The sequence below is a fragment of the Somniosus microcephalus genome, chromosome 26 (assembly GCF_052327205.1).
Source record: "Somniosus microcephalus isolate GS21.2 chromosome 26, FLI_Smic_1.0, whole genome shotgun sequence".
Lineage (NCBI taxonomy): Eukaryota > Metazoa > Chordata > Chondrichthyes > Squaliformes > Somniosidae > Somniosus > Somniosus microcephalus.
In genome coordinates this window covers 14,234,805-14,247,511 of record NC_141012.1, presented here as the reverse complement: position 1 = coordinate 14,247,511, position 12,707 = coordinate 14,234,805, and the positions used below count along the sequence as shown (strand labels likewise).

Sequence of the window (12,707 nt, the reverse complement as noted above, 5' to 3'; positions counted from 1 at the left end):
GTTCTATGCGCTGAACATGGAGCCTCAGCACATCCACCCCATTGTCCTCCCTCGTGTTAAAAATCATTGAACTGTGAAATAATTTGTTCTGACTTAAGGCCGACAGGGACCAGGAGGTCTCCTCATTCCCTACGGGTATCCCTGCAGAAGGCACAGTCCTGCAACCTACAAGATGTGCTGGTGTAATCACCAAGGCCTTGGCTATCCCATTCTCTGGCTGGTGTCTAGGAAGCCACCCAGTGCGAAAGCCATTCAGAAGGGTAGCAATTAAACAGTTAACCCCTGAGTAACAATAGCACACACAGCAATGTAGTATAAATGCATTAAGGGTTAATCAAAGTGTTTAGCTTTTGAGCCTCCAACAACGACTCAACCAAGCCACAGATATGCTCAATATGTGGGGGGGAGTCCATTCAGTCTAACTGCAGAGGAACCCCAAAGGGTAAGTGTCAGCTTGGCACAGTGGTAGTATTCTTGCTCCTGAGTCAGAAGGTTGGGGGTTCAAGCTCCACTCCAGGGCACTGACCCTTCAGTGCAGTACTGAGCATTGTCAGAGGTGCTGTCTTTTGGATGAGATGTTAAACCAAGGCACTGTCTGCCTGTTCCGGTAGGTGTAAAAGATGCCTTGGCAATTTTTCAAATCACAAAAATAAAATTAACTGGTTATTCATCTCAGTGCTGTCTGTAGGTCCTTGCTGTGCACAAATATTTTCAAGGGGAGACTGGATAGGCACGTGAGGGAAATAAACTTGCAGGGTTACGGGGGTAGAGCGGGGGAATGGGACTGACTGGATTGCTCTACAGAGGGCTGGCACAGACTCGATGGGCCGAATGGCCTCCTTCTGTGCCGTTATGACTCTATGACTAAATAGGCTGCCATACCTTCATAACACTTCATAGACTAATTCATTGGCTGTAAAGCACTTTGGGATGACCCGAGGTCGTGAAGGGCGCTATATAAATGTAAGTTCTTTCCTCTCTCTATGATTTATCAAGTTTAGATCTGGCAATTTTAAAAAAAGTAAAGGAATTTCCCAACAGTTGGACCTGAAGTCTGGGTGAGATGCGATCGGTGTTTTTAGTTGTGTACGGCGAAGGCACTTCCTCCCTCCCAGCCTTTTCTGGAGAGTTTCACAGGGTTTGATGAGGAGAGGTCATTTACCAATTAAGCTTTTTCCAAATTATTAGGGTGATAATTTAACATTTATTGGTGGAACGTTGCCGGACCCAACTTTCTCTACAACAACAATGTTTATTTACATCGTGCCCTTAATGTAATAAAACAGCTCAATACGTCTGACATAGGACAGTGTGGATACCGAGCAAGGGTAGGAGAGTTGACCAAAAGCAAGGTCAGAATGATATGTTTTCAGGAGACTTCTAAAGGCAGAGAGAGAATTAACGTGACGAAGAGGTTGAGGGAAGGCGTTCTAGAGAGCAGGGTGGGAGGGTCAGCCACCCTGGAAGAGCAGCGGGAGGGGGAAGAGGCACAAGAGGCCAGAGTGAGCAGAGGTACGGCGAGAAGCCTGGGGCTTTTGGGCACCGGGTGCGAGAAGACAGGCAGTGGGGCGAGTGTGACTTAGTATGACCGGATGCAGAGGGTGGAATTTTGAACAAGTTGGAGTTGGTGAGAGCAGTGGTGGAGAAGTTGAGTCTGGAGGTGAAAGCGCGGAGTCTACTGAATCATTTCTGAATCAATATGGCAGTTTAAAATAGTAGGCAGTAAATTAACGTGGCAGATCAGTATGCTACAGCTTTGTACCTTAGATATCAAATGGCAGACAGTAGTAATCCAATCGCAACATAGACAGTCTAATTGGCAGTGCTGTGTTGCACAACTGTGGTACAATCTCCACATGTGTGGGGCAGGTCGGGTCTGCGATAGGGTGGACTGTGTGTGGCCTGCAGGGGAACAGGCTTTGCTGAGCCACTCTCATTCTCCATATTCTTGTTTCCTGCTCCTGCAGTGAGTCTGGACCAGCAGAAATGACCCACAATTGCAACCCCCTGTTCATGGCCGTCGAATGCCGCTCGGTGGGAGCGCAGGTTGGAGAATTAGGTGTGGAAGTCGGCGTAACCAGCTCATTGCGCTCCCAAATTTCCGGCCATTAAAACTGTTGGCTTTAAAAATTGCAGGAGGGCCATAGATTGGGCGCACTGGTCTCCAAGACTGGCTCTCCTAGCTGCGCTTCTCAACACTAGCACTGGAGTCTTGCACATGTCAGGGCTAAAAGGTCAACAACTTTTTTGTACTGCACTCCCCGTTTGATGCCATCAGAGGGAGCACTTTCATGTTACCCAACTTTTCCATGGTACCGCCAGGCCTTCCTCAGCCTTGGGATCAGAATACACTCGGTCTGAATCACAACAGGATTCACTCAGACTTTCACACCCTTCTGCGATGGATTAAGTGAGGACCATTTCGCAGTGTGTGGGGAAGAAACAAGAGATCGAGCAAGTGTTTTTCACACTGTGATTAACAGCGCATCGCATGGAAGCCAACCTCGATGGATTAATCCTTTCTTGGCGTCTCTGGTGGCAGAATGCTGAAACTGTGACACTACAGTGTTCAGTATCTCTGTAGATCCTGCCTTCGTTTCAACATCACCGAGTTTGTTTCCCGTTCAGATACAGGAACCTAGAGCACTCACACCAGATTTCTCGGTGCGCTATTCTTAGGTGGCCATTAACCGTTTGCAGAGTGTTGTGATGTGAGCGCATTAATCCTTCATATCTGAACTTTGCCAATTGGGAAATACACTCCTAAAACGGTTCTGGCACACTACCCACAGAGCAGTGTTCAGACTCTTCAATGGCCCACCACCCACGATTCACCCCCCCAGCACCTTCCCCAAGTGTACCAATGTCAGAGTAGTGTGGAATCGGTGTGAATTAATTCAGCTCCTTACCGTCTGATATGTGATAACCAGCTGAATCACCGGCAGTGCGTAGAAAACCGCTATCGTAGCGATATTCCTGACAAGTGAAAACAACACGATAAAGTCAATTCTTAATGTACCGACACATTGCTTTAACCTCCTGAGATTCAACTGAAAAAGAAACATAAGTCACACGGACAGATGATGTTTGCTCTCAGACTTCTATATCTATCCCTAAGATATACCAAGGGCTTGCAATCTCCCTGAAATATTCTGTGAAATCAACCTCAACAGAATCACAGTGAGTCACGTAGAATCATAGAATAATACAGCACAGAAAGAGGCCATTCGGGCCCCCCATGCCTGGTAGAGCTATCCAGTTAGTCCCATTCCCCTGCTCTTTCCCCATAGCCCTGTCATTTATACAATTCTCTTTTAAATGTTAGTATTTTATCTGCCTCCACCATTCTTTCAGGCAGTGCATTCCAGATCACAACAACTCACTGTGATAAAAAATGTTTCCTCAAGTCGTCTCTGTTTTTTTGCCAATTATCTTAAATCTGTGTCCTCTGGTTACCAACCCTTGTGCCAGTGGAAACAGTGTCTCCTTATTTACTCCATCAAAACCCTTCATGATTTTGAACACCTCTATCAAATCTCCTCTCAACCTTCTCTGCTCTAAGGAGAACAACCCCAGCTTCTTCAGTCTCTCCACATAACTGAAATCCCTCATCCCTGGTCCCATTCCAGTAAAAGGCTAGAGTATCCCTAGAGTGACACACACACACACACACACACACACTATGCCACTGTGCTCCCATATCCTATTAGCTGTACACCTTTAAATACCCACCCTGCCTGTCCGCAACTACTATGAAGCCACGATTAACACAAGTCTCACATCTGTTGTGTCCTTTCACCAGGTTACATACATGTCCGTCTCACGGGCTACTGCTTTTACTAACTCTCTGCATAAGGGCTGTCCCAGTGGCTTAGTTGGTAAGTTCACCGCACGGTGAAAATCCCAGATCTGATTTCCAGTCTGCGCTAAGTTCGCTGATCCCAGCGGAGCGGTGTTAGGAGCAGATTAATTGGGGCTCTTGAGCTAGGAAGGCAGGAGAAATCTGCCAGAGTTCTTAACCCTCATTCACTGTACTGGAAATTGCACGTGTGTTGGATGTAAGAACGTAAGAATAGGAGCAGGAGTCGGCCATTCGGCCCCTCGAACCTGCTCCGCCATTCAATAAGATCATGGCTGATCTTTGACCTCAACTCCACTTTCCCGCACTATCCCCACATCCCTTGATTCCTTTAGTATCCAAAATTCTATCAATCTCTGTCTTGAATATACTCAACGACCCAGCCTCCACAGCCCTCTGGGGTAGAGAATTCCAAAGATTCACAACCCTTTGAGTGAAGAAATGTCTTCTCATCTCAGTCCCTTATCCCGAGACTGTGACCCCTAGTTCTAGGCTCCCCAGCCAAAGGAAACATCCTCCCAGCATCTACCCTGTCCAACCCTGTAAGAATTTTATATGTTTCAATGAGATCATCTCTCATTCTTATAAATTTTAGGGAATGTAGGCCTAGTCTACTCAATCTCCCCTCATAGGACAATCCCCCCATCCCAGGAATCAGTCTGGTGAACCTTCGTTGCACTCCCTCTATGGCAAGTATATCCTTCCTTAGGTAAGGAGACCAAAACTGTACACAATGCTCCAGGTGTGGTCTCACTAAGGCTCTATATAATTGCAGCAAGACTTATCGGTGACGAAAGGGTGATCCTCGGCTGTGATGGCCCTCCATGGTTAAATAGCCTGCCCAAAATCATGAACAATGGCTACTGGGGAAAATACCGCAGGACGGATGGTGCTCGCAAAAACAATATCCCAGCTGGAATCAGAATCTCGGGGGCGGGGCAAACTGGAGGGGCACAAGGAAAATTAACAAATAAAAACAAACATTCAGCGAATCCCTGACATTAGAAAATGAACTAACCAGAAGTAGATTTTGTATTTTTTGCTGAGAACTCGCTTGTCCTTCCGGGCGAGGTCAGAGACGTACAGAAACTTCTGCAAATACACAAAGGAAAAAAGACAATTTTTCAGAAAAGGTTTTCGGCTCTTTTCCAGCGTGTGGCCTTGCCCTGGGAATGTCGAGCGACATGCAGTCTGAAAAATGTAACACAAGCATTGTGGGGTACAGTGTCAGCTTTCACTGAATTAGAAGCAGATTCGACATCTCTCCACTTCCCTTTCTGGTTCATGCTCAGTTACGTTCTAAACGTGTACGGTATTTCGGCAACAACTTGTAACTAAAACACTTTGGGGGCGGGCGCGGGGTAAATCCATGAAAATTAGCAGAAATCCTGCAGAAGTGGAGTAAACGGACATTATGAATTATTAAATAACAACAGAAAATGCTGGAAACACTCAGCAGGTCAGGCAGCATCGAGGAGAGAGAAACAGAGTTAACGTTTCGGGTCGATGACCCTTCGTCAGAACTGGAAAAGGTTAGGGAAGGGAGATTTTTAGGCAGGGAGGAGGGGAGGGAAGAACAAAGGGAAGGTCTGTGATAGGATGGAAGGCAGGAGAGATTGACTGACAAAAGGGATGATGGTGTAAGGCGAAAGGAAAGGTAATGGGACAAGTTAAGAAACAAAAGATGGCTCTAGATGAAATGTGAATGATGATGGCAGCAACATTAACAGCTACCATGTGAAGAAACAAGAAGAAAAAATAAAAAAGTAAAGAAATACAGGGATCAATTTATAGTCTGAAATTGACGACAATAGTCTACAATTTCAGACCAAAGAGAAACAGGCCATTCGGCCCAACCAGTCCATGCCGGTGTTTATGCTCCACTCGAGCCTCCTCCCGTCTTTCCTCATCTAAATCTATCAGCATAATCCTCTATTCCCTTCTCCCTCATATGCTTGTCCAGCCTCCCCTTAAATACATCTATACTATTCGCCTCAACCACTCCCTGTGGTAGCGAGTTCCACATTCTCACCACTCTCTGGGTAAAGAAGTTTCTTCTGAATTCCCTATTGGATTTCTTGGTGACTATCTTATATTGATGGCCTCTAGTTATGCTCTTCCCCACAAGTGGAAACACTCTCTCTGTATCCACTCTATCAAAACCTTTCATAATTTTAAAGACCTCTATTAGGTCACCCCTCAGCCTTTTTTCAAGAGAAAAGGGACCCAGCCTGTTCATCCTTTCCTGATATGTATACCCTCGCATTGCTGGTATCATGCTTGTAAATCTTCTCTGCACCCTCTCCAGTGCCTCTATATCCTTTTTATAATATGGCGACCAGTAATGGAGTAATGCACGCAGTACTCCAAGTGTGGTCTAACCAAGGTTCAATACAGGTTCAGCATAACTTGTCCTCTTTTTCATTTCGATCCCTCTAGAAATAAACCCTAGTGCTTGGAACTCATAATTCCAGATGATAGAATTGAAGAAATTAAATTCTGCCAGTCTTGGCTCAGTAGGTAGCACTCTCGTATCTGAGTCAGAAGGTCATGGGGTCAAGCCCCATTCCAGGGATTTAAGCACATAATCTCGGCTACCACTGCAGTGCAGTGCTGAGGGAGTGCTACACTGTCGGAGGTGCCGTCTTTCAGATGAGACGTTAAACCGAGGCTCCGTCTGCTCTCTCAGGCGGATGTGAAAGATCCCACGGCAGTATTTGAAATAGAGCCTCGAGTTTCCCGGTGTCCAGGCCAACATTTATCGCTCAACCAACAAACAGGTTATCTGATCATTATCACATTGCTGTTTGCTGTGCGCAAATTGGCTGCCATGTTTCCGACATTACAACAGTGACTACACTTCAACCAAAGTACTTAATTGGCTGTGAAGCGCTTTGGGACGTCCTGAGGTCGTGAAAGGCGCTATCGAAATTAAAACCTCTCTTTCTTTCTCCAAGTTCTAAAGTGTTTTTAAAATCAGTTTTATAGGCACTTTATTTTAAATGGGTTAGAGCCTCAGCTAAAATAGTGAAGGAGTTTCAAAGGAACGCATTAAGCCCTGGTACACTGTTATCTCCCATCTAATCTCTTGGGACATAGAGTACTAATAAACAAAAATAATGTTGAGCAGTATTTTGCTGCTGGCAGAACACAGCTGTAAGATGATTTTTGCTCTAAAGCCAAGGACGGGAGATAAGGAAACCAACATTATAGCCAGCACAATAACAGGGGATACGCTAGTGTGGTGGTTATGTTACTGGACTAGTAATCCAGAGGCCTGGGTTAATTATCCAGTGCAGAATGTGAGGTCAAATGACACCATGGCAGTTTGAGAATGTAAAAGAAGTCTTCTAATAAAAAGCTGGTGTCAGTAAAAAAGTGTCCAGATTGTCATAAAAACCCAACTGGCTCACTAATGCCCTTAGAGAAGGTGATCTGCCACCAGCCCCACACCACTGTGGTGACTCAACTATCCTCTGAAGTGGTCTAGCAAGCTGCTCAATTGGATAAGTGTCAGCTGTGGCTCAGTGGGCAGCACCCTCGCCTGTGAGTCAGGAGGTTGTGGGTTCTAAGTCCCACTCCAGAGACCTGAGTACAAAGATCCAGGCTGACACTCTAGTGCAGTGCAGAGGGAGTGCCACACTGTCGGAGGTGCTGTCTTTCAGGTGAGACGTTAAACTGAGGCCCTGTCTGCTCTCTCAGGTGAATGTAAAAAATCCCATGGCACTATTTCAAAGAAGAGCAGGGGAATTATCCCTGGTGTCCTGGACAATATTTATCCCTCAATCAACGTAACAAAAACAGATTATTTGGTCATTATCACATTGCTGTTTGTGGAAGCTTGCTGTGTGATACATTACAACAATGACTAGACTTCAAAAGTACTTTGTTGGCTGTAAAGCGCTTTGGGACGTCGTGAAAGGCGCCTTATAAATGTTTTTCTTTTTAAATGCCAGCCTTTCCAATGACGCCCACATTCTGAGAATGAACTTTTTTATGAAGCTGTATGGTGAATTGAAGGACACAAACCTTGGTTCTGATGACATTTTTATCGGAATCGATGTCTGCCAGTGTGTCGTATTCATCTTCCTCGATGGAGCTGAGTGAATCGAGACGTGGTCGGATCACGTTCTCTAGTGGCCGCTCTGTGAAGGGGCAGGAAAGGTTAACGAAAGGTCCGCGGGGAAAAAAAGCATTGGCCACAAAGTACTCCGATCACAGGAGAAGACCGAGCAAATATCCTCGACAAAAGTGTCACAACTGCTCGCACTGTCCAGAGCCGCCAACGTGCTGGACACGGGCAGGCGAGGCAGTGCCAAGAATCGACTCTTATCTGGGGTACTGCTCCAGAGATGCTATCGCGTCTCTAAAATCTCACCGGAACAGCCATTCTTCACACCTGATTCTGGGCAGCAAATATTGGCAGGCTAGTTCGCTGTGGTGGCATCACAATCAAGCAGATTTAGTCTTCACCCAATGTGCACTTTTCCAGTACAATCAGGAACAGGAACCCTGGCTGATTTCCACCTCTCTATACGCCAGGGGACTGAGGCCAACTGCAGTTCCCTTACTGTCATAGCTGAGTGAGCTCGGCAAAGATCTAGGATTGAGCCTAGGACCTCCTGGTCTGGATGGATGTTACACTTCTTTTGCCTGAAGGAGACCCTAAGTAACGGCCATTTCCCTCACATTAATATTCAGGCGTATGTAGAGCATATATTAACATTCATGTACTCCATGCCGTGCACATGTATGCATTAATATTGATGTGTTTGTCTTAATTTCTCATGTAAATCTGAGACTGTCCTAACAGTTCAAATCCAATGCTGTTCAAGGTTTTAACTTGCTCTAATTGAACAGTAGTTAATGAGTAATTTCTTTATATTCTATTTTTATGCAGCTGTTAACCCAGTTAATTAAATGGGTTAACGGAGCGTTGTATTTAATCTGGTCTGATTTCCGCTAGTGTGATGCTACCTCATGCCCTGCGCTGCACTGAGCTCCTCACTAAGATTTATTGCCGAATCGTCTAGAAATGAATCAACATGTCAGCCAGTGGCTCAGTGGGTAGCACTCTCATCTCCAAGTCAGAGTTTGTGGGTTTAAGTCCCACTCCAGAGGCTTGAGCACAAAAATCTAGGCTGACGCTCCCAGTGCAGTGCTGAGGGAGAGCCGCAATGTCGGAGGTGCCGTCTTTCGGATGAGACGTTAAACCGAGGCCCCGTCTGCTCTCTCGGGTGGATGTAAAAGATCCCACGGCACTATTTCGAAGAAGAGCAGGGGGAGCTATTCCTGGGGCCAATATTTATCCCTCAACCAACATCACTAAAAACAGATTATCTGGTCATTATCACACTGCTGTATGTGGGATCTTGCTGTGTGCAAATTGGCTGCCACGTTTCCTACCTTACAACTTCAAAAATTACTTCATTGGCTGTAAAGCACTTTGGGATGTCCGGTGGTCGTGAAAGGCGCTAAATAAATGCAAGTCTTTCTTTCTTTTAAAATATTTGCGCATAGCCATCAAATCATAATAGGATAATATTTTTATTTTGTGTAATGGTGGAATGTTTCTTAATTGTGAACTACAGGCTGGCTCTGTAACACATGGGTACCTCAGTCCAGTCACCTGACTCTACCAATGAAAGTAGCTCTCCATGGACCTCTGGAGCCGAGCGCTGAGAAAGCTACCTAATTATTCCTTTGAAGAAATTTGTTTTCACGTTTGTATTTTGATTCCAACAACCGTAGAGATTAGATCGCCACAGGTACATGCATGGAGCGGCCTCAACACTTGATCTGAGGTCAATTTAATTTAAGAATCCTTGTGAACATATCCTTGGAAAGACAGCAGACAGTCACGCTGTAATATTCTCGGGTAGACTGTGACCTCTTAATATAATGCATATGATTTTACGACCTTTAACATAAGAGCCTAAAGGATTTTTAGGAACAGGAAAAGCCCATTAGTCCCAACAAGTCACGCCATTTCGGCTAGATCAGACAAACCTACCAACTTCTTCACACTATGGGTTGTCAGAATGTAGGACACGGGCACAGCTGCTGAATCAGCTGCGATGTTTACTTAGAAACATAGAAGATAGGAGCAGGAGTAGGCCATTCGGCCCCTCGAGCCTGTTCCGCCATTTAATGAGATCATGGCTGTTCATCCAAATTCAGTACCCTGTCCCTGCTTTCTCCCCATATCCCTTGATCCCTTTAGCCTTAAGAAATATATCTATGTTTAAAAGAGAGATAGATGCTTACTTGAGTATTAAGGGATATGGAAGCGAGAGAGCAGGAAAATGTCATTAAAACAATAGAGTTGCCATGGCTATCAAAATGGAGGTGCATCCTCATTGGATGGAAAACCCTGCTCCTGCTCTTATATTATCACCATCTTCTTCAACTCCTTCCCTCTCCAGGAATCCAATTGTCTCTTGAAACTTGCTTACAGCGTCCACTACAATGGTCTTCCCCAGTAACTTACCCCCCAACAATTACCCATTGGTGAAAAAGTTCCAACTGACTGCCCTTCTTACCACTAAATTCCTAATTTTTTAAACTTGTGTACCCTGGGATTTGACCCCTTCGACAATTTTGTGAATTCTCTCCCTAACATTGAAGTTATTAATAAGATACCCTGTGACCCTACCCTCTCTATAAACACACCCCTCACCAGCTCAGAGTCAGTTCCCAACGAGATTATTACACAGAGGGTCTGCTGGATTTACACTGTGCCGTATTTCTGAGATAAATATTTTGAAATCACAGCGATCCATATTTGGTACACAGACTTAGCAGGTTCAAGTTTACACGCATCAGCAAAACCCCAATTCAGCGGGTACCTCAGGGGCCGCTTCAAGCACCAGGTTACGTTCATATAGCATTTATTTTAGTTTCTTCCCCCCCCCAGCCCCCGCCAAATTTTCTCCCCCCCCCCAGCCCCCGCCAAATTTTCTCCCCTCCTCTCCTCAAGGCACTGCGTTTTACTGGGCAGGCTTCCACTCGCAGGCGCGGGCCACTCGCCAGCGCCCATAAGCAGACAATGAGCGTCGGCCGGCTATTCCACCGTGGGCGCCTTCACATTTTAGCCCTTGCCTGATGTCCACGCACATGCATGCTTTCTGGAGAGGTAGATGGGGGTAACAATCAAGGGTAGGAACCCTGGCTGGTTTTAGCCCTCCCTAGCCCAGGGGTTCAGAGCCCAACTGAGATCGGATAACTCAGCGCAAACCTATTTCAGTTTTTGATCCAACCTCAAAACACAGAGCAAAACGTGGCGGGAGACAAAAAAGTATATCTTGACATAAATCCCCAATCTCGTATTACTTTAAAATAATAGATGCCTCCCAAATGGAAGCGCTGATCAATGTTCCCTCTAATTTGTTTTGGCGCCCCGTGGCCCCTTTAAAGGGCTACGCGGGTCATTCAGAGTACCGCGCGTGCGCTGTTTGTACATTGGCAAGCTGGCCACCCGGCTGCATGGGATCCCCGGAGCGCTGTGCCGCCGCGCAGCTTAAAGAGAATGTTGGTGCTGATCACGTGAACATTCCTCACATGAAACTGCTAAGTCTGTGCTTCAATAGTTAACAGTGGCCAGGAGTGATTGAAGAATCTGGGGCATGCCGATCAGATATTCGCCGCATTCACAGTGATTCTGTTGCGATTTTTTTTTGCGGAAAAGAACTTTTAAATCTATTACAAAAGACACTACCGATGTCGAAACCTCTCAGACGAATACAGAAGCTCTGTCGTTTGAACTGGTCTTGACCTATTGAGTAAAAAGCAATTTCACGGAACTTTAAACAGCAGACTTGGGGGGAGGGGGAAAAAAAGGTGATTTTGGTTAGTTTGAAATGTTTTTGACACATCCTTGTAACCTGGCAAATCAATAACTTTACCGCAGGCCTACTGGTTTTAGTATCATCACCCCATAGATCCCACTAACTCCTACAATAATGCTCGAGTGGCCTGAGTGTGGTTGCCAAAACCGTTTCTTACTTTCTCTGCCTCGTTAGTTAGTCTTTTGAAAACCCGTGCTCGGTATATACCACAACCCCGCCCCCCCTCATCACTTCTTCCTGCTTTAACTCATCTTGTCCCTCCCTTTGGCCCTCGAGTTTGGCTCCTCAATCAAAAAATAAACCGGGGAAGTGAGCGAGGCCTCTCCTCTCATTTACACCCTGGCTAATGCTACATTGAGAAAAGGAACTCATCCCATGACTGACCCAACAGTCACGGACACAGTCTAGACAGCTTCCACGCCCCACAAAGTTTTCTGTTCAGTGAATAATCTGGTGGTGAAAACCCTTGGTTCAAAATAATAAAAAAATAAATTCCTATAACAGATTGGGATCAAGCCTGGGACCATCATGGTCTCTTGCGATTGATGTGGTGGGATCTTTATTGATCAAGGTGGTCAACAACTTAACCTGCCAACAGGTGTGTAATCTAGAGTTGCGGACTCTGGTTGGATGTAATCCTGAAGGTAACATCACTCAACCGCCTGGCTCCAACAACCCTACACAATCAAACAGTCCTTTTTCCCCCATTTCCAATATTTCCCTCAGCAGAGAGGTCACTAACCAGGGGGCATAGATTTAAAGTAATGGGTAGAAGGATTAGAGGGGAGTTGAGGGAGAACATTTTTCACCCAGAGGGTGGTGGGGGTCTGGAACTCACTGCCTGAAAGGGTGGGAGAGGCAGAAACCCTCATCACATTTAAAAAGTACTTGGATCTGCACTTGATGTGCCGTAACCTACAGGGCTACGGACCAAGAGCTGGAAAGTGGGATTAGGCTGGATGGCTCTGTTTCGACCGGCACAGACACGATGGGCCGAATGG

General features: G+C 45.8%; 1 protein-coding gene across 4 annotated transcripts in view; it reads right to left on the bottom strand.

Moving 5' to 3' along the window:
- The window catches only part of sidt2 (SID1 transmembrane family, member 2), a 108,914-nt gene that overhangs the window by 32,070 nt on the left and 64,137 nt on the right, over positions 1-12,707 (bottom strand). For all 4 annotated transcript variants that reach the window (XM_085967861.1, XM_085967862.1, XM_085967864.1 and 1 more), the window contains exons 13-15: positions 7,889-8,004; positions 4,878-4,951; positions 2,910-2,976 (exon numbers count right to left, since the gene is read on the bottom strand). In XM_085967861.1, coding sequence (XP_085823987.1) covers positions 2,910-2,976; positions 4,878-4,951; positions 7,889-8,004 — 257 coding nt within the window. The remainder of the gene's footprint in view (positions 1-2,909; positions 2,977-4,877; positions 4,952-7,888; positions 8,005-12,707) is intronic.